The sequence below is a fragment of the Oncorhynchus masou genome, chromosome 29, assembly GCF_036934945.1.
Source record: "Oncorhynchus masou masou isolate Uvic2021 chromosome 29, UVic_Omas_1.1, whole genome shotgun sequence".
Classification (NCBI taxonomy): domain Eukaryota; kingdom Metazoa; phylum Chordata; class Actinopteri; order Salmoniformes; family Salmonidae; genus Oncorhynchus; species Oncorhynchus masou.
The window spans coordinates 85,951,137-85,974,797 of record NC_088240.1 but is presented as its reverse complement, the minus strand read 5'-3'; the positions used below and the strand labels follow the sequence as shown (position 1 = coordinate 85,974,797).

General features: G+C 42.7%; 1 protein-coding gene across 1 annotated transcript in view; it reads right to left on the bottom strand.

The window, feature by feature from the left end:
• LOC135519807 (neurobeachin-like protein 2) overlaps positions 1-23,661 on the bottom strand; it is a 190,046-nt gene that overhangs the window by 1,237 nt on the left and 165,148 nt on the right. The window contains 14 exon segments of the mRNA XM_064945020.1: positions 1,335-1,553; positions 1,930-2,054; positions 2,365-2,460; positions 4,461-4,568; positions 4,901-5,034; positions 5,299-5,456; positions 5,616-5,733; positions 6,506-6,630; positions 8,528-8,685; positions 8,996-9,145; positions 17,442-17,642; positions 17,952-18,077; positions 19,102-19,245; positions 21,684-21,840. Coding sequence (XP_064801092.1) covers positions 1,335-1,553; positions 1,930-2,054; positions 2,365-2,460; positions 4,461-4,568; positions 4,901-5,034; positions 5,299-5,456; positions 5,616-5,733; positions 6,506-6,630; positions 8,528-8,685; positions 8,996-9,145; positions 17,442-17,642; positions 17,952-18,077; positions 19,102-19,245; positions 21,684-21,840 — 2,019 coding nt within the window.

Here is a 23,661-nt window from a genome sequence, read left to right as displayed (position 1 = left end):
TGTACCTACAGCTGGATGAGGAGGGTAGTGAAGGGGTACTGTACCTACAGCTGGATGAGGAGGGTAGTGAAGGGGTACTGTACCTACAGCTGGATGAGGAGGGTAGTGAAGGGGTACTGTACCTACAGCTGGATGAGGAGGGTAGTGAAGGGGTACTGTACCTACAGCTGGATGAGGAGGGTAGTGAAGGGGTACTGTACCTACAGCTGGATGAGGAGGGTAGTGAAGGGTACTGTACCTACAGCTGGATGAGGAGGGTAGTGAAGGGTTACTGTACCTACAGCTGGATGAGGAGGGTAGTGAAAGGGTACTGTACCTACAGCTGGATGAGGAGGGTAGTGAAGGGGGTTACTGTACCTACAGCTGGATGAGGAGGGTAGTGAAGGGTTACTGTACCTACAGCTGGATGAGGAGGGTAGTGAAGGGGTACTGTACCTACAGCTGGATGAGGAGGGTAGTGAAGGGGTACTGTACCTACAGCTGGATGAGGAGGGTAGTGAAGGGTTACTGTACCTACAGCTGGATGAGGAGGGTAGTGAAGGGTTACTGTACCTACAGCTGGATGAGGAGGGTAGTGAAGGGTCACTGTACCTACAGCTGGATGAGGAGGGTAGTGAAGGGGTACTGTACCTACAGCTGGATGAGGAGGGTAGTGAAGGGTTACTGTACCTACAGCTGGATGAGGAGGGTAGTGAAGGGTTACTGTACCTACAGCTGGATGAGGAGGGTAGTGAAGGGTTACTGTACCTACAGCTGGATGAGGAGGGTAGTGAAGGGGTACTGTACCTACAGCTGGATGAGGAGGGTAGTGAAGGGGTACTGTACCTACAGCTGGATGAGGAGGGTAGTGAAGGGTTACTGTACCTACAGCTGGATGTGGAGGGTAGTGAAGGGTTACTGTACCTACAGCTGGATGAGGAGGGTAGTGAAGGGTTACTGTACCTACAGCTGGATGAGGAGGGTAGTGAAGGGTTACTGTACCTACAGCTGGATGAGGAGGGTAGTGAAGGGGTACTGTACCTACAGCTGGATGAGGAGGGTAGTGAAGGGGTACTGTACCTACAGCTGGATGAGGAGGGTAGTGAAGGGTTACTGTACCTACAGCTGGATGAGGAGGGTAGTGAAGGGGTACTGTACCTACAGCTGGATGAGGAGGGTAGTGAAGGGTTACTGTACCTACAGCTGGATGAGGGGAGGGTAGTGAAGGGTTACTGTACCTACAGCTGGATGAGGAGGGTAGTGAAGGGTTACTGTACCTACAGCTGGATGAGGAGGGTAGTGAAGGGGTACTGTACCTACAGCTGGATGAGGAGGGTAGTGAAGGGTTACTGTACCTACAGCTGGATGAGGAGGGTAGTGAAGGGGTACTGTACCTACAGCTGGATGAGGAGGGTAGTGAAGGGTCACTGTACCTGCCACTCTGCAGCTGGATGTGGAGTGTAGTGAAGGGCTCCATACGGATCATGTAGTGCATGACTCCTGCAGCGTTAGAGTAGTGTGTTCCATAGTGGAACTTATCTATGGTGCCCGTTGAGTCCTCAAAGCTCTCATACCTGATCAGACAAGACACAATGACACAATGATTATTGTTCCTGCATTAACAGGAACAATAATGAATTCAACATGAAACACAGGCAGTAACACAGTGTATTTGTGGAGCATGTAGGCTGTGTATAATACTGGTCATTATAAAACAGACTGAATTCAGATAACACAACACATATACTAAGGATAAGCTTGGTGTTTAAACAGAACTGGAGATGATCTGCTCTGCGTCCCAAAGCATCATCTTCCCTACATAGTGGATCTACTTTTGACCAGAGCCACCTATTCCCTGGTTATAAATAGTGACCTAGTGTACATAGGAAACTGGGTGCCATTTGGGACACAGGCCTGGAGTTCTCTGTGCGAGGTCACTGCAGTACTCACTTCTCCCTGACGTTCTGTGCGTGGCGGGGGTTGACTACTCCCATGGGTTTGGACAGGTCTCTGAACACGGCTGGGTTCTCCAGGTCCAGATCTGGAGAGGTGTAGTCACTCAGCACCCATGGGAACTGGACCCAACCCAACCCAGGGACACCATTAGATTAGACTGGACTACAGCATGAATGCTGTTCGCTCATTTGTTCCTGCATTCATGATTCATTTGTTTGTTTATTCTTCTGTTCATTCATAGATTCAATGATTCATTCGTTTGTTGATTCTTCTGTTCATTCATAGATTCAATGATTCATTCGTTTGTTGATTATTCTGTTCATTCATAGATTCAATGATTCATTAGTTTGTTGATTATTCTGTTCATTGATTCTTCTGTTTATTCATTCCTCCCTCCCTCCCTCTCTGGTTTACGGGACAGGGACTTACCACAGGGTACTGAGACAGGTCGTTGTAGGTACGTCCAGAGATGGTGTTCAGTTGCATCAGATATTCAAAGTTGGAAATCTCTCTGCATACCCATCTCTATTGACAAAACACAAACAGTTAGCTTCCTCTCTGCATACCCATCTCTAATGACAAACACAAACAATTAGCTTCCTCTCTGCATACTCATCTCTATTAACAACACAAACAGTTAGCTTCCTCTCTGCATACCCATCTCTATTAACAACACAAACAGTTAGCTTCCTCTCTGCATACCCATCTCTATTGACAACACAAACAGTTAGCTTCCTCTCTGCATACCCATCTCTAATGACAAACACAGTTAGCTTCCTCTCTGCATACCAATCTCTATTGACAAAACACAAACAGTTAGCTTCCTCTCTGCATACCCATCTCTAATGACAAACAAACAGTTAGCTTCCTCTCTGCATACCCATCTCTATTGACAAACAAACAGTTAGCTTCCTCTCTGCATACCAATCTCTATTGACAAACACAAACAGTTAGCTTCCTCTCTGCATACCCATCTCTAATGACAAACACAAACAGTTAGCTTCCTCTCTGCATACTCATCTCTATTGACAAAACACAAACAGTTAGCTTCCTCTCTGCATACCCATCTCTAATGACAAACAAACAGTTAGCTTCCTCTCTGCATACCCATCTCTATTAACAACAAACAGTTAGCTTCCTCTCTGCATACCCATCTCTATTGACAAAACACAAACAGTTAGCTTCCTCTCTGCATACCCATCTCTAATGACAAACACAAACAGTTAGCTTCCTCTCTGCATACCCATCTCTATTGACAACACAAACAGTTAGCTTCCTCTCTGCATACCCATCTCTATTGACAAACACAAACAGTTAGCTTCCTCTCTGCATACCCATCTCTAATGACAAACAAACAGTTAGCTTCCTCTCTGCATACCCATCTCTATTGACAAACAAACAGTTAGCTTCCTCTCTGCATACCCATCTCTATTGACAAACACAAACAGTTAGCTTCCTCTCTGCATACCCATCTCTAATGACAAACACAAACAGTTAGCTTCCTCTCTGCATACTCATCTCTATTGACAAAACACAAACAGTTAGCCTCCTCTCTGCATACCCATCTCTATTGACAAACACAGTTAGCTTCCTCTCTGCATACCCATCTCTATTAACAACACAAACAGTTAGCTTCCTCTCTGCATACCCATCTCTAATGACAAACACAAACAGTTAGCTTCCTCTCTGCATACCCATCTCTATTAACAACAAACAGTTAGCTTCCTCTCTGCATACCCATCTCTATTAACAACAAACAGTTAGCTTCCTCTCTGCATACCCATCTCTATTAACAACAAACAGTTAGCTTCCTCTCTGCATACCCATCTCTATTAACAACAAACAGTTAGCTTCCTCTCTGCATACCCATCTCTATTGACAAAACACAAACAGTTAGCTTCCTCTCTGCATACCCATCTCTATTGACAAAACACAAACAGTTAGCTTCCTCTCTGCATACCCATCTCTATTGACAAAACACAAACAGTTAGCTTCCTCTCTGCATACCCATCTCTATTGACAAACACAAACAGTTAGCTTCCTCTCTTCATACCCATCTCTATTGACAAAACACAAACAGTTAGCTTCCTCTCTGCATACCCATCTCTATTGACAAAACACAAACAGTTAGCTTCCTCTCTGCATACCCATCTCTATTGACAAACACAAACAGTTAGCTTCCTCTCTTCATACCCATCTCTATTGACAAAACACAAACAGCAGCTTCCTCTTAGTTTAGTTGACATGTTTGACATCATCATCTGAGACTCAATCATTAAGATGTTGCTGAGGCAGTAGTCTGAGGCAGTAGTCTGAGGCAGTAGTCTGAGGCAGTAGGCTGAGGCTGAGGTAGTAGGCTGAGGTAGTAGGTTGTTACTGAATCAATAGTTATCTGTTGTAACACACAGGTTGCATCCCAAACTGCACACTATTCCCTACATAGTGCACTGCTTTTGACCAGAGCCCTATGGGCCCTACATAGGGAATAGAGTCCTATTTGCGATCCAGACAGTTATGAGCTGTACCTGTGTGAGTCCAGAAGCCTTGAGGAGCTCCTGAGGAGAGCGGGAGCCGAAATAGAAGAGGTTGGGGGGCCGCAGCCCCAGGATCCTAGAGTACACCATGTTCCTCACCTGGGGAGGGAGGTCGGGGTCAGGTTATACATGTCTCTTACACTGATATGTCCTTTTCATATCACTTCACATTATCATTCATGTCAAATAATGATACAATTCCACATCTTATTACAGGTATTGGGATCAACACTGTGGTACACAGACAGTGGGGGCTGGTTCCACGTTAAATCGGAGGACGTGGCTCGGCTGGAAACGGCATGGTTTCCTTGTGTTTGATACCAATACATTGACTCTATTCCAGCCATTACTGGGAGCCATATTCCCCTCATTAGCCTTCACTGTACTAAGGCCTCAGGCCCTTGAATCTAGCAGTTAGACTAGAGACACACCTTCTTCTTGAAGTTGATGAAGTAGTGTGACTGGTCGATGAAGAACAGCTCCACAGCAGAGCGACGCAGGTTGTAGCGTCTCAGGTGCACCTCTCTCAGCTGAGACAGGGGCCGCTTGAAATCAAAACCGATTCCTGGATCGATAGAAGTTTGTCAACAACAACTCTTTCAGATTCAATTGTATCATGATGTCAGCAGTGACTGTTCTTCACTGTGACTGGGGAATGGTGCAGACACGAAGACAGATCCTCTGGTCAGATGAAGCCTGGTTCTGGACTAAGAAGCCTGCTGAATGGAGAATCTCCATTGATATAGCTTTACGGTCTCAAGACTAGATTTAATCTGTGTCTGGGAAACTGCCCCATAGTGTTCATAGCCAGACGTCTTTATGTCCTCACCCTCTTCCGTCTCCTCCTTCTCGCTGCTGGCGTCGTAGAAGTACAGGTGATGTGTGGTGACCTCCAGCCGACCCGGAACCACCGCCACGATGGTGATGAGCTCACAGTCCTCCGACAGAACTAGCTTCTCTTTCTGACTGTCGTCCTCCCCCTCCACCCTGAGGAACCGTTAGACATGTATCAGATGAATATTTCACCACTAGCATTTCTGATTCAACTAACCAAGGGCTTGCTGATTATTTTACTAGTTGAATCAGGTCACTGGTGCTGAGGTTGATATGGGGAGTGGGTAGGGGGGTGGAGATCAAGTCACTCACTTATTGTCCAGAAAGACAATGTCCTCTTCTCCTAACTGGTCATCCTCCATGTCACTCACTTTGGCCTCCTTGGCAACAGCCAATGGGAGGGGTTCTGAACTGCGAGGACTATCAGCTCCTGATGTGGAGAGATGCAGACAGACAATGCATTCTACTGAACCTGAGCACACTCTCACAGACCTATATTACCTGAGCACACTCTCACAGACCTATATTACCTGAGCATACTCTCACAGACCTATATTATCTGAGCACACTCTCACAGACCTATATTACCTGAGCACACTCTCACAGACCTATATTACCTGAGCACACTCTCACAGACCTATATTACCTGAGCACACTCTCACAGACCTATATTACCTGAGCACACTCTCACAGACCTATATTACCTGAGCACACTCTCACAGACCTATATTACCTGAGCACACTCTCACAGACCTATATTACCTGAGCACACTCTCACAGACCTATATTACCTGAGCACACTCTCACAGACCTATATTACCTGAGCACACTCTCACAGACCTATATTACCTGAGCACACTCTCACAGACCTATATTACCTGAGCACACTCTCACAGACCTATATTACCTGATGTTGTGAAGCTTAATGCCAAACGAATTCCCCAATCTTAGGAAAATAAAGGTCTTCTAATCTAATGTTACCTGAACACAGATTTTTAAAACACATTTTCAAAACACAGCTGTGCCCGGAGCTAACCTGCACACGAAAACAGATCACCTACCGATTTAGAATGGAAACTTGCTTCTGCTCAACCAAAGCAATTCACTGAAATCTGTTAGACATGGCTACAACGTCATAACTGGGCGAAGCACATAAAGTCCTCCTAACATGCGATGTATATTTGTCCTCTCATAAGGCCTACCCATATTGTCTCTGAAGGCGCTGGCTTCCTGGTGAGTGTCGTACTGGTAGTTAGGCACTAGTTTCAGACGCATCTTAGAGTACGTCTCCGCGCTGGACAACTTCCATTTCACCTCTAGTGGGACTCTGAGGTACAAATCACAGTAGATTCCAGTCAGGCACAAAGCACCACAACAAAGCTTACAATATATGATGACATTAGTAGTCGAGTCCATCTGGTGCAGGGCAAAGCTCCCATTATATGTTGATCTAGGGTCAGTTTTGCACTTTAACCCCTAAATGGTTCAAAGGAGCTGTTCACTATATTACAACATGATGTTAGATGGTTCCTCACCTTGAAAGTAGCCTATGAGCCAGGAGAAACAGTCATTAGAAACCTAAGCTAACTTTAGGAACCGCTAGCTAAAAATCAATGGAAGTGATGCAGGGGTGAGCATGTTTATTTTTTACATGGCCAAATCCTCTTAAAGTAACATCAAACCAAATATGGAGTTGATGTCAGGTGACTTGGACAGTATTTGTTTCTAAACATGCCCCCATCACATCCATTGATTTGTAGCTAGCGGTGGCTAAAGTTAGCTGACGTTTGAAAAGGGTTGATTAAAGATAACTGCACCATAGATTCTAGTTTCTCCTGGCCCATAGACTACTTTCAGGGTGAGGAACCAGCTAATGTCATGTTGTAAAATAATGAACTACTCCTTTAATGTTAGGACATGGGGAAGGTCACCAGAGCCTAGATATATACACCTTACTATGGAATAGGGTGCCATTAGCCCTATGGGCCGTGGCCAAAAGTAGATCACTATATAGGGAATAGGGTGCCATTAGCCCTATGGGCCGTGGCCAAAAGTATATCACTATATAGGGAATAGGGTGCCATTAGCCCTATGGGCCGTGGCCAAAAGTAGATCACTATATAGGGAATAGGGTGCCATTAGCCCTATGGGCCTTGGCCAAAAGTATATCACTATATAGGGAATAGGGTGCCATTAGCCCTATGGGCCTTGGCCAAAAGTAGATCACTATATAGGGAATAGGGTGCCATTAGCCCTATGGGCCTTGGCCAAAAGTAGATCACTATATAGGGAATAGGGTGCCATTAGCCCTATGGGCCTTGGCCAAAAGTATATCACTATATAGGGAATAGGGTGCCATTAGCCCTATGGGCCTTGGCCAAAAGTAGATCACTATATAGGGAATAGGGTGCCATTAGCCCTATGGGCCTTGGCCAAAAGTATATCACTATATAGGGAATAGGGTGCCATTAGCCCTATGGGCCTTGGCCAAAAGTAGATCACTATATAGGGAATAGGGTGCCATTAGCCCTATTGGCCTTGGCCAAAAGTAGATCACTATATAGGGAATAGGGTGCCATTAGCCCTATGGGCCTTGGCCAAAAGTAGATCACTATATAGGGAATAGGGTGCCATTAGCCCTATGGGCCGTGGCCAAAAGTAGATCACTATATAGGGAATAGGGTGCCATTAGCCCAATGGGCCGTGGCCAAAAGTAGATCACTATATAGGGAATAGGGTGCCATTAGCCCTATGGGCCTTGGCCAAAAGTAGATCACTATATAGGGAATAGGGTACCATTAGCCCTATGGGCCTTGGCCAAAAGTAGATCACTATATAGGGAATAGGGTGCCATTAGCCCTATGGGCCTTGGCCAAATGTATATCACTATATAGGGAATAGGGTGCCATTAGCCCTATGGGCCTTGGCCAAAAGTAGATCACTATATAGGGAATAGTGTGCCATTAGCCCTATGGGCCTTGGCCAAAAGTAGATCACTATATAGGGAATAGGGTGCCATTAGCCCTATGGGCCTTGGCCAAAAGTAGATCACTATATAGGGAATAGTGTGCCATTAGCCCTATGGGCCTTGGCCAAAAGTAGATCACTATATAGGGAATAGGGTGCCATTAGCCCTATGGGCCTTGGTCAAAAGTAGATCACTATATAGGGAATAGGGTGCCATTTGGGACAGATCCATGGATCTAGATAGGATAGAGTCAGACCTGTGTGCCCAGGCCCCTCTCTCGCTGGTGAGCAGCCTGTGGAGGGACTCCCAGTGGCGCCACACTACTCCCTGCTGGCCGGAGCTCTGTTTCTGGCCACTGTGGTAACGGCTGTTTTCACTACGGACCCGCCTCAGGTACGGGTCCACTATCACCTCCTGTAAGAGCACGCACAGACCCCATGCGCACGCGGGGACACGCACACACACAGAAACACCGGTAGATTAGTGACCCATCAGCAATACGAGCACAAACCAAGTTGTACTGGGCTGATAATCCACAGCATCAGAATACTCCAGATCACCACAATATAATGAAGACAGGATAACGAGCTGAACAAAAACTACTTTCAAGACACATAATATTGACTTGATATTAATGTCATAATGGAGGTTATGTCATAATGGAGGACAGTGGGCTGTACTATGACCTCATAAGAGTACCAGGCCTGCTAGTAGCATAGTTTACCTGGAACTTGTCTTTGCTGTAGGTCTTCTCTTTGTCCCGCCGTATGGCAGTGCTCATCAGGTCATCAAAGCACGAGTTCCAGAAGTTAGACATGAGGTCATGACTCTTCCCAAACTGATCCAGTTCATACTGCTCCATGGTGGGCTGCACCTGCACATTACATACAGTACTGTTACACACTACCTGCACATTACATACAGTACTGTTACACACTACCTGCACATTACATACAGTACTGTTACACACTACCTGCACATTATCTACAGTACTGTTACACACTACCTGCACATTACATACAGTACTGTTACACACTACCTGCACATTACATACAGTACTGTTACACACTACCTGCACATTACATACAGTACTGTTACACACTACCTGCACATTATCTACAGTACTGTTACACACTACCTGCACATTATCTACAGTACTGTTACACACTACCTGCACATTACATACAGTACTGTTACACACTACCTGCACATTATCTACAGTACTGTTACACACTACCTGCACATTACATACAGTACTGTTACACACTACCTACACATTACATACAGTAATGTTACACACTACCTGCACATTACATACAGTACTGTTACACACTACCTGCACATTACATACAGTACTGTTACATACTACCTATACATTACATACAGTACTGTTACACACGACCTGCACATTACATACAGTACTGTTACACACTACCTGCACATTATCTACAGTACTGTTACACACTACCTGCACATTACATACAGTACTGTTACACACTACCTGCACATTACATACAGTACTGTTACACACTACCTGCACATTACATACAGTACTGTTACACACTACCTGCACATTACATACAGTACTGTTACACACGACCTGCACATTACATACAGTACTGTTACACACGACCTGCACATTACATACAGTACTGTTACACACTACCTGCACATTACATACAGTACTGTTACACACTACCTGCACATTACATACAGTACTGTTACACACTACCTGCACATTACATACAGTACTGTTACACACTACCTGCACATTACATACAGTACTGTTACACACTACCTGCACATTATATACACACATTACATACAGTACTGTTACACACTACCTGCACATTACATACAGTACTGTTACACACGACCTGCACATTACATACAGTACTGTTACACACTACCTGCACATTATATACAGTACTGTTACACACTACCTGCACATTATATACAGTACTGTTACACACTACCTGCACATTACATACAGTACTGTTACACACTACCTGCACATTACATACAGTACTGTTACACACTACCTGCACATTACATACAGTACTGTTACACACGACCTGCACATTACATACAGTACTGTTACACACTACCTGCACATTACATACAGTACTGTTACACACTACCTGCACATTACATACAGTACTGTTACACACTACCTGCACATTACATACAGTACTGTTACACACTACCTGCACATTACATACAGTACTGTTACACACTACCTGCACATTATATACACACATTACATACAGTACTGTTACACACTACCTGCACATTACATACAGTACTGTTACACACGACCTGCACATTACATACAGTACTGTTACACACTACCTGCACATTACATACAGTACTGTTACACACTACCTGCACATTACATACAGTACTGTTACACACTACCTGCACATTACATACAGTACTGTTACACACTACCTGCACATTATATACACACATTACATACAGTACTGTTACACACTACCTGCACATTATATACACACATTACATACAGTACTGTTACACACGACCTGCACATTACATACAGTACTGTTACACACTACCTGCACATTACATACAGTACTGTTACACACTACCTGCACATTACATACAGTACTGTTACACACTACCTGCACATTACATACAGTACTGTTACATACTACCTGCACATTACATACAGTACTGTTACACACTACCTGCACATTACATACAGTACTGTTACACACTACCTGCACATTATATACACACATTACATACAGTACTGTTACATACGACCTGCACATTATCTACAGTACTGTTACACACGACCTGCACATTACATACAGTACTGTTACACACTACCTGCACATTACATACAGTACTGTTACACACTACCTGCACATTATATACAGTACTGTTACACACTACATGCACATTACATACAGTACTGTTACACACGACCTGCACATTACATACAGTACTGTTACACACTACCTGCACATTACATACAGTACTGTTACACACGACCTGCACATTACATACAGTACTGTTACACACTACCTGCACATTATATACAGTACTGTTACACACTACCTGCACATTACATACAGTACTGTTACACACTACCTGCACATTACATACAGTACTGTTACACACTACCTGCACATTACATACAGTACTGTTACACACTACCTGCACATTATCTACAGTAATGTTACACACTACCTGCACATTACATACAGTACTGTTACACACGACCTGCACATTACATACAGTACTGTTACACACTACCTGCACATTACATACAGTACTGTTACACACGACCTGCACATTACATACAGTACTGTTACATACTACCTATACATTACATACAGTAGTACTGTTACACACTACCTGCACATTACATACAGTACTGTTACACACTACCTGCACATTACATACAGTACTGTTACATACTACCTGCACATTACATACAGTACTGTTACACACTACCTGCACATTACATACAGTACTGTTACATACTACCTGCACATTACATACAGTACTGTTACACACTACCTGCACATTACATACAGTACTGTTACACACTACCTGCACATTACATACAGTACTGTTACATACTACCTGCACATTACATACAGTAATGTTACACACTACCTGCACATTATATACAGTACTGTTACACACTACCTGCACATTACATACAGTACTGTTACACACTACCTGCACATTACATACATGCATTATATACAGTAATGTTATATACTACCTATACATTATCTACAGTACTGTTACACACTACCTGCACATTATATACAGTACTGTTACACACTACCTGCACATTACATACAGTACTGTTACATACTACCTGCACATTACATACAGTAATGTTACATACTACCTGCACATTACATACAGTAATGTTACACACTACCTGCACATTACATACAGTAATGTTACATACTACCTGCACATTACATACAGTAATGTTACATACTACCTGCACATTACATACAGTAATGTTACACACTACCTGCACATTACATACAGTAATGTTACATACTACCTGCACATTACATACAGTAATGTTACATACTACCTGCACATTACATACAGTAATGTTACACACTACCTGCACATTACATACAGTAATGTTACATACTACCTGCACATTACATACAGTAATGTTACATACTACCTGCACATTACTTGTAATACAGTAATGTTATATACTACCTGCACATTACATACAGTAATGTTATATACTACCTGCACATTATATACAGTAATGTTATATACTACCTGCACATTACATACATGCATTATATACAGTAATGTTATATACTACCTATACATTATCTACAGTACTGTTACACACTACCTGCACATTATATACAGTACTGTTACACACTACCTGCACATTACATACAGTACTGTTACACACTACCTGCACATTACATACAGTAATGTTACATACTACCTGCACATTACTTGTAATACAGTAATGTTATATACTACCTGCACATTACATACAGTAATGTTACACACTACCTGCACATTACATACAGTAATGTTACATACTACCTGCACATTACTTGTAATACAGTAATGTTATATACTACCTGCACATTACATACAGTAATGTTATATACTACCTGCACATTACTTGTAATACAGTAATGTTATATACTACCTGCACATTACATACAGTAATGTTATATACTACCTGCACATTACATACAGTAATGTTATATACTACCTGCACATTACATACAGTAATGTTATATACTACCTGCACATTACATACAGTAATGTTATATACTACCTGCACATTACTTGTAATACAGTAATGTTATATACTACCTGCACATTACATACAGTAATGTTATATACTACCTGCACATTACATACATGCATTATATACAGTAATGTTATATACTACCTATACATTATATACAGTAATGTTACACACTACCTGCACATTACATACAGTAATGTTACACACTACCTGCACATTACATACAGTAATGTTATATACTACCTACACTTTATATACAGTCATGTTATATACTACCTGCACATTACATACAGTACTGTTACATACTACCGGCACATTACATACAGTCATGTTATATACTACCTGCACATTACATACAGTACTGTTACATACTACCTGCACATTACATACAGTCATGTTATATACTACCTGCACATTACATACAGTACTGTTACACACTACCTGCACATTACATACAGTACTGTTACATACTACCTGCACATTACATACAGTAATGTTACACACTACCTGCACATTACATACAGTACTGTTACACACTACCTGCACATTACATACAGTACTGTTACATACTACCTGCACATTACATACAGTAATGTTACACACTACCTGCACATTACATACAGTAATGTTACACACTACCTGCACATTACATACAGTACTGTTACACACTACCTGCACATTACATACAGTAATGTTATATACTACCTACACTTTATATACAGTCATGTTATATACTACCTGCACATTACATACAGTACTGTTACATACTACCTGCACATTACATACAGTCATGTTATATACTACCTGCACATTACATACAGTACTGTTACACACTACCTGCACATTACATACAGTACTGTTACATACTACCTGCACATTACATACAGTAATGTTATATACTACCTACACTTTATATACAGTCATGTTATATACTACCTGCACATTACATACAGTAATGTTACATACTACCTGCACATTACATACAGTACTGTTACACACTACCTGCACATTACATACAGTACTGTTACATACTACCTGCACATTACATACAGTAATGTTATATACTACCTACACTTTATATACAGTCATGTTATATACTACCTGCACATTACATACAGTAATGTTATATACTACCTGCACATTATATACAGTAATGTTACACACTACCTACACATTATATACACACATTATATACACACATTATATACAGTAATGTTATATACTACCTGCACATTATATACAGTAATGTTATATACTACCTGCACATTACATACATGCATTATATACAGTAATGTTATATACTACCTGCACATTATATACACACATTATATACAGTAATGTTATATACTACCTGCACATTATATACAGTAATGTTACACACTACCTACACATTATATACACACATTATATACACACATTATATACAGTAATGTTATATACTACCTGCACATTATATACAGTAATGTTATATACTACCTGCACATTACATACATGCATTATATACAGTAATGTTATATACTACCTATACATTATATACAGTCATGTTATATACGACCTACACATTACATACAGTAATGTTATATACTACCTACACATTACATACACACATTACATACAGTAATGTTATATACTACCTATACATTATATACAGTAATGTTATATACTACCTGCACATTATATACAGTAATGTTATATACTACCTATACATTATATACAGTAATGTTATATACTACCTACACATTACATACACACATTACATACAGTAATGTTATATACTACCTACACATTACATACACACATTACATACAGTAATGTTATATACTACCTACACATTACATACTGTAATGTTATATACTACCTATACAGTAATGTATATACTACCTATACAGTAATGTATATACTACCTATACATTATATACAGTAATGTTATATACTACCTATTCATTATATACAGTAATGTTATATACTACCTATACAGTAATGCTATATACTACCTATACAGTAATGTATATACTACCTATACATTATATACAGTAATGTTATATACTACCTATTCATTATATACTGTAATGTTATATACTACCTATACATTATATACAGTAATGTTATATACTAACTATACATTATATACAGTAATGTTATATACTACCTACACATTATATACAGTAATGTTATATACTACCTATACATTATATACAGTAATGTTATATACTACCTATTCCTTATATACTGTAATGTTATATACTACATTTCACATTGGGAAAGGCCCTAAAGGTAATAGACATAAGCTGATAAACGGGCACACATGCCCAGACACACAGACAAACTGTTGCTCAGAGACTGGGAAAGAGGGATACCGAGTCAGTTGTACAACTGAATGCCTTCAACCGAAATGTGTCTTCTGCATTTAACCCAGCCCCTCTGACTCAGACTGGGAGCAAAGGTCAAAACTGGGCTCTACTGCCAGATCTATGACATTTTCTATTTACAAGATATCTAAACAAAACAGATGTGTGATTATTCACCGTCACACACATTTATAATAAATCCTCAGCTGAACCAAGTGGGTAGACGTCTGTTTGGCTTCATATCCTCAAACCTCTTGGTCTGCTCGGTGACTTCTCTTCCATTAAATTCACACGGTAAATACAAGGAAAGCGTTCCGATTCTGTTCTCATTTCTAACCTGGGAGAGAAGCCACTCTCCTGGACAGAATCCTGGCCTTCCATCCACGTACCTCCAGTGTGTAGATTAAGAGGTAAATAATGAGAGGAGGACCAGAGAACACTGAACAGACAGATTATCTGTCCCTGGTTTAGTTTTCACTCTGAGGCAGAAAGGAGGATGTGACATCAGCCTGTCTAGAAACACTAGCCTGAGAGAAGAGACAAACGTCAACACCGCATTTAGTAGTAGAACCCACGGACTCAGTTTAGTTTCTGAACTAAAGAGAGAAGAGACAAACGTCAACACCGCATTTAGTAGTAGAACCCACGGACTCAGTTTAGTTTCTGAACTAAAGAGAGAAGAGACAAACGTCAACACCGCATTTAGTAGTAGAACCCACGGACTCAGTTTAGTTTCTGAACTAAAGAGAGAAGAGACAAACGTCAACACCGCATTTAGTAGTAGAACCCACGGACTCAGTTTAGTTTCTGAACTAAAGAGAGAAGAGACAAACGTCAACACCGCATTTAGTAGTAGAACCCACGGACTCAGTTTAGTTTCTGAACTAAAGAGAGAAGAGACAAACGTCAACACCGCATTTAGTAGTAGAACCCACGGACTCAGTTTAGTTTCTGAACTAAAGAGAGAAGAGACAAAACATAGACACCGCATTTGGTAGTAGAACCTACGGACTCAGTTTAGTTTCTGAACTAAAGAGAGAAGTGTACAAGCTAATGTTTTTAGCCTGTCCAGGAACTACTGAGGACTTGACTGTATGTTTGTTTACTCCATGTGTAACTCTGTGTTGTTGGTGTCGCACTGCTTTGCTTTATCTTGGCCAGGTTGCAGTTGTAAATGAGAACTTGTTCTCAACTAGTCTACCTGGTTAATTAAATAAAAACCGTGTATATGTTGTTAACACGACACTGTCTGAGACGTTGACTATAATCCATTGTCCATGGCCTGTGTGGTCCAGCCGTTACAACACACAGGTATACCAGAGTCGGCGTGGGTTTGAATCCGTCCCACTGCCCTTTCACTCACCCTTCCCTGTCTTTCAAACAGTTTACTATCTCTTCAGTAGAAAAAGCTAAACAATTAAAGTAGTGGGACTGACCCAGTCCTTAAAAAATACCTTTATTATTAATTGTCCGTGTGAAATAAATCACGTCCCAAATGGCTTCCATGGGGCAGAAGGCTGTGTGATGCTGTGATTCTGGATGGTCAGATAGCGAGCAACAAGCTGTCATATGGGGAATCGTAGGTGGCTCGTTTCAACTACCGGCAGTTTCAGCTGGTTTCAACTGGTTTCAGCTCGTTTCAGCTCGTTTCAGCTCGTTTTATGTTGTTCTTGACACCATGTTCTGTTTTGACGTGTTTGACTGATGTCATGTCTATGCTAATATGGCTCAAGTTCCTTAGCTAGCTAACCTACAACTGCAACGATGGATTTTAGAAACAAAAAGAGCTCCTTGTGCTCATATATTCAGTTTCAATAAACACTGAGATGAAATATAGTTTACAATGTTGTTAACAATCTAAGCCAACCCCGTCTGTTTGGCCCCAGAGTTGTGCACCCGTTGGTTTTGTTGCTAAACAACCAACCCGTCTGTAAGGCCCTGGTCAAATGTAGTGCACTATATAGGGAATAGTGTGCCATTTGGGATACACCCTATATAGAGAAGAAGATAGATGAAGGTTGAGCAGTACTGACGTGGCGTTGGTAGAAGTCCAGCCACTCTACTGTGTGACTGTAGCTCTGGAGGTCCTGGGCGAAGGTGGGGCTGCCGTTGGTGACTGGCAGGCTGGGCAGCAGGCCGTGCAGGGTCACGGGGTCAGCGTGTTGGTCCAGGAGGGTACGCACGATGGGCACCAGCTGAGAAAAGGTCTCCGTGTGTCCTCCGTTGGGGCCCGACTAAAAATAAAAAACACCTTACTGTTGCACTTGTCTTTCTTACACTAGCAGTCGTACTTGTCTTTATTTACTAGTGTAAAGCCAGTGATGAGACTGGAAACAGCAGAATAACAGATGCCAATATGTCCTCACAGTAAAAGGTCTCTCACGAGCACCGACTTAGCAAATGGCTGCTTTATTGAGGAACGTTTTAATTGCAATGACGATGTATGTGGTCGTCTTGCCTACTTTAGTTGAATGCATTAATAACTAAGTCTCTCTGGATAAGTGCGTCTGCTAAAATGACAGAAATGTCCAACGTAAATGTACCTCCATTACCCCGCCGGGCCACAGGGGGGCACCTAGTCGCCCCAGCAGGAAGCACACCTCATCCCAGCCCAGAGACAGGACTGTCTGCAGGAGGCTGTGGAGTTTAACGCAGGCCATTACAGACACCTGGGGAGAGAGACAGAGACACAGAGACACAGAGACACAGAGAGAGACACAGAGACACAGAGAGAGAAACAGAGAGACACAGAGACCGAGACAGAGCGAGAGACAGAGCGAGAGAAACAGAGAGAGACACAGAGACACAGAGAGAGAAACAGAGAGAGACACAGAGACACAGAGAGAGACAGAGAGAGACACAGAGAGAGAGAAATTCTTTGGTCAAAAAGCAAATTAGGCTCCACTTCAAAAGTATTCTCACAGGTCTTAAAATCAACAGAAGTCCTAGTAAATGTTTCATCAGTACACAAACCTAATATCATTATTCCTCAGCTGATGTATTTTTTAAGTGGGGTACTAATACTAACAAAACACACAACAACAATTCAAGTGGATGGAAAAAGCTTTGCTCCTTCAAAAAGAAATAAACAAATCCCAACGCTTAAAGGAACATTTTGGACCATGTATTTATGACCACTTGATACTACTCCTACAAGAGTGCAAAATAGCACCACATTCCCTACATAGTGCACAACCTCTGACCAGAATGTGATGCATTATGTAGGGAATAGGGTACCATTTGGGATGCACCCAACAGTAGTTATAACTCAGAGAAGAGCTGCCCCGTCCTACACAACACTCCTCGGGAGGAATGCTGGCTATGTTCTCTGTGCACTGATAGATAACCATAGAAGGACTGGTGTTCTAAACACACTTTCCCCTCCAAAGGTCTAACCTTTATTTGATAGTAAATGTGTACTGACAGACAGAGCATTGAGATTTGGTCCCACGGCATTTGGAGTTTAAACTTTCAAACCCACGCGTTTTGACGTATGCCCTCAATGGATGTAGTTTGGAGAAAGAAGTTGTTTCCCCAAATAGCACCCTATTCCACCCTATCTCAGCCTATGAGCTCTGGTCAAAAGTAGTTCACTATATAGTGAATAGGGAGCCATTCGGCATGCAAGCCAGAGTTTGAGCCAGTCTGGTTTGGCTAGAGGGAGGTGGGCGTAGCGTAACATAGGTGACTGACCTGTGAGTCCCGTTGCTGGATGTAGCCGGTGATGATGCGCAGGCCGATCTGAGCCATCTCTCTGAGCTCCAGAGCCCCGGGGGTACCAGGGGTGCTGTGCCACGCCTGTAGTCTGTCCAGGAGGTTCACCACCCCCTCAAAGATCTACGACCACAACACACCTGTTAACAGTCTACAACACATTTTCATTCAATTCAATTCCCACGAGGGGCAATTATGTAGGCAAGAGTGCAGATACGTGAAAACAACATAACAGTGACTCAATTCTCAAGACCGGTTACCACACAGTTAAATGATATAGCTCAAACTACTATTCAAAACATCTTTCAAAACAGTAGCCGAGCTAAAGCCAACACAGAAGACAAGACACAGCCACTGACATTAAACACACACACATTCACGATTACAGGAAGTAGCTGTGCCGTTAATACATGTAAATACATGTCATCTAAAATGTAATCCACCTAATCCCAGAATATGTATTATTTATCATGAGAGGACCATAAACAATAACTAGTAATGCTGCATCCTTCATGAAAGGTTCAATCTCACCTTTCTGGTAAAACATAGTTATACATTGCTGAGATGTAGTCACTTGAGGACACAAGCTCAAATACACAGTACAAATATTGGAAATATGAAATATTTTATGACGTATTTCCTATTCAATAAAACTGTAAGGAATAAGGCTTGAAATGACTTCTACGCTTTCTAAATATAGTATAATCAGATTATAAAACCACTACCTATAACTGACTTCACCTTTCTTACAACTGGAAAATACATATTTGTATTTTTAGTGTCAGAGAAAATGTGCGTATTTTCTAAAAGGTCTCTCTTGATCAAAACATCGGCCCCCACCGTTGTGAGCCACACAGACCTCTAGCCTGGCTTCCTGAACACGTTAGCAACTCGCCTTTCCTCTCATATTATTATTGATCAAAACATCGGCCCGCACCGCTGTGAGCCACACAGACCTCTAGCCTGGCTTCCTGAACACGTTAGCAACTCGCCTTTCCTCTCATATTAGTATTGATCAAAACATCGGCCCGCACCGCTGTGAGCCACACAGACCTCTAGCCTGGCTTCCTGAACACGTTAGCAACTCGCCTTTCCTCTCATATTATTATTGATCAAAACATCGGCCCCCACCGCTGTGAGCCACACAGACCTCTAGCCTGGCTTCCTGAACACGTTAGCAACTCGCCTTTCCTCTCAAGGTAGCCTAGTGGTTAGAGCGTTGGACTAGTAATCGAAAGGTTGCAAGTTCGAATCCCCGAGCTGACAAGGTACAAATCTGTCGTTCTGCCCTTGAACAGGCAGTTAACCCACTGTTCCCAGGCCGTCATTGAAAATAAGAATTTGTTCTTAACTGACTTGCATAGTAAAATAAAGGTAAAAAAATATATATATTATTATTGTCCATCTATGAGAAACAGAAAGTGTTTTTTTGTTTCAAATCTAGGAATGATATGAGATTAATGGCTGTAAATGGATCTCTGAATGTGCTATAGTGAATAAACCACTCTCTTGTTGAGCTACGATGTAAGGATTGCAGGCATGTGCTTTGTCAGTGTCTGTGACATAGGGTTCAGCCAGGAGATGACGGACAGTAGGAAGAGCCAATTAAAACGCTAGGACGGACATCCCAGCTTCAAGTGGTTTCAGATTTCACATCCTACGTCACACATAGGCGCAAAACATATACTACTGTGTCTGTGGGAACTAGGGCTGGCGCTCAATGCAAGCCCTTTCCATCTACGGGGTCTGTGGGAACTAGGGCTGGCGCTCAATGCAAGCCCTTTCCATCTACGGGGTCTGTGGGAACTAGGGCTGGCGCTCAATGCAAGCCCTTTCCATCTACGGGGTCTGTGGGAACTAGGGCTGGCGCTCAATGCAAGCCCTTTCCATCTACTGTGTCTGTGGGAACTAGGGCTGGCGCTCAATGCAAGCCATTTCCATCTACGGGGTCTGTGGGAACTAGGGCTGGCGCTCAATGCAAGCCATTTCCATCTACGGGGTCTGTGGGAACTAGGGCTGGCGCTCAATGCAAGCCATTTCCATCTACGGGGTCTGTGGGAACTAGGGCTGGCGCTCAATGCAAGCCCTTTCCATCTACGGGGTCCACAGATAGATTTCTAAGTGAAAACATCGGTCGGGACTGGAACCAGAACCATTCAGGTCCCCTAAACAGGGGAATTTACATCTGAGAGGTGAGTAATATTTTCCCGCAATCAAGGTTAGACATCCTCAACATATGGTTTATATAGTGGACAGTTTGTACAGACAAAACTCTCATCTCAGTGGCACGTACTCCACACACATCCATAGTCTCTCTCTCAGCTGTTTGGTAAAAAGGTCAACCCTATGCAAAAGGATACCATCAGATCACAGATTTTACATTCACAGATAATTGAGCATGACTGATATTGTCTGCATCCCAAATGGCACCCTACTCCCTACATAGTGCACTACTGTTGACCAGAGCCCTATGGACCCTGGTCAAAAGTAGTGCACTACATAGAAATATGTGGTGCCATTTGGGATGCAGACAACGTGTGGACCATGGTGCAGTACTGTACCTTCTCGCTCCACAGGGCCTGGTTGTCTGTTCCCTCTGAGAAGAGGAAGTCCTGGAGCAGCCTGAGGAGACGCAGCAGACTGGGGAAGTATGGTAGAGAGACACCCTGAGAGTCCCTCAGGTCTGACAGAGAAGACTCCAGCATCATCTCTAACAGACTGAGAGATAGAAACGCAGCAGAAAAGAGGGAGGGAGAATAGCCAGTCAACATTTAACTAGCCAGTTAACATTTAGGGCTACATTTTGCTCAACCAAAACAGCACAGAACTGTGGTTGATGTGAGTAAGACCATTAAACAGGTTAACATTCACAAGGCCGCGGAGCCAGACGGATTGCCAGGATGCTTACTCAGAGCACAGCACCAACCAACTGGCAAGTGTCTTCACTGACATGTTCAACCTCTCCCTGACCCAGTCTGGAATACCTACATGTTTCAAGCACACCACCATAGTCCCTGTGCCCAAGAACGCCAAGGTAACCTGCCTAAATGACTATCACTCACATTTTTAGCCAAGAAATGCTTTGAAAGGCTGGTCATGGTTCAGATCAACAGCATCACCCCTGGACCCACTCTAATTCACATACCGCCCCAACAGATCCACAGATGACGCAATCTCTATTGCCCTCCACACTGCCCTCTCCCACCTGGACAAGAGGAGCACCTATGTGACAATGCTGTTAATTGACTACAACTCAGCGTTCAACACCTTAGTGCCCCCTAACTAGTAGCCTAGTTATCAATTATCTCTCACTCCTGCACATGGACTCAGTACTGGTACCCTGTGTATGTAGCCTAGTTCTCAATTATCTCTCACCCCTGCACATGGACTCAGTACTGGCCTCGGTACTAGCCTAGTTATCAATGATCTCTCACTCCTGCACATGGACTCAGTACGGGTACCCTGTGTATGTACCTAGTTATCAATTATCTCTCACTCCTGCACATGGACTCAGTACTGGCCTCGGTACTAGTCTAGTTATCAATTATCTCTCACTCCTGCACATGGACTCAGTACTGGCCTCGGTACTAGTCTAGTTATCAATTATCTCTCACTCCTGCACATGGACTCAGTACTGGCCTCGGTACTAGTCTAGTTATCAATTATCTCTCACTCCTGCACATGGACTCAGTACTGGCCTCGGTACTAGTCTAGTTATCAATTATCTCTCACTCCTGCACATGGACTCAGTACTGGCCTCGGCACTAGTCTAGTTATCAATTATCTCTCACTCCTGCACATGGACTCAGTACTGGCCTCGGTACTAGCCTAGTTATCAATGATCTCTCACTCCTGCACATGGACTCAGTACTGGCCTCGGTACTAGTCTAGTTATCAATTATCTCTCACTCCTGCACATTGACTCAGTACTGGCCTCGGTACTAGTCTAGTTATCAATTATCTCTCACTCCTGCACATGGACTCAGTACTGGCCTCGGCACTAGTCTAGTTATCAATTATCTCTTACTCCTGCACATGGACTCAGTACTGGCCTCGGTACTAGTCTAGTTCTCAATGATCTCTCACTCCTGCACATGGACTCAGTACTGGTACCCTGTGTATGTAGCCTAGTTATCAATGATCTCTCACTCCTGCACATGGACTCAGTACTGGTACCCTGTGTATGTAGCCTAGTTATCAATGATCTCTCACTCCTGCACATGGACTCAGTACTGGTACCCTGTGTATGTAGCCTAGTTATCAATGATCTCTCACTCCTGCACATGGACTCAGTACTGGTACCCTGTGTATGTACCTAGTTATCAATGATCTCTCACTCCTGCACATGGACTCAGTACTGATTACCCTGTGTATGTACCTAGTTATCGTTCCTCATTGTTATTACGTTTCTCTCTGCATGGTTGTGAAGGGCCCGTCAGTAAGCACTTCACTGTTAGTCCACACCTGTTGTTTACCAAGCATTTGATCAAATAAAACCTGGTTTGAAGTCACCGAAATGAATCTGTTTACTAACATGAG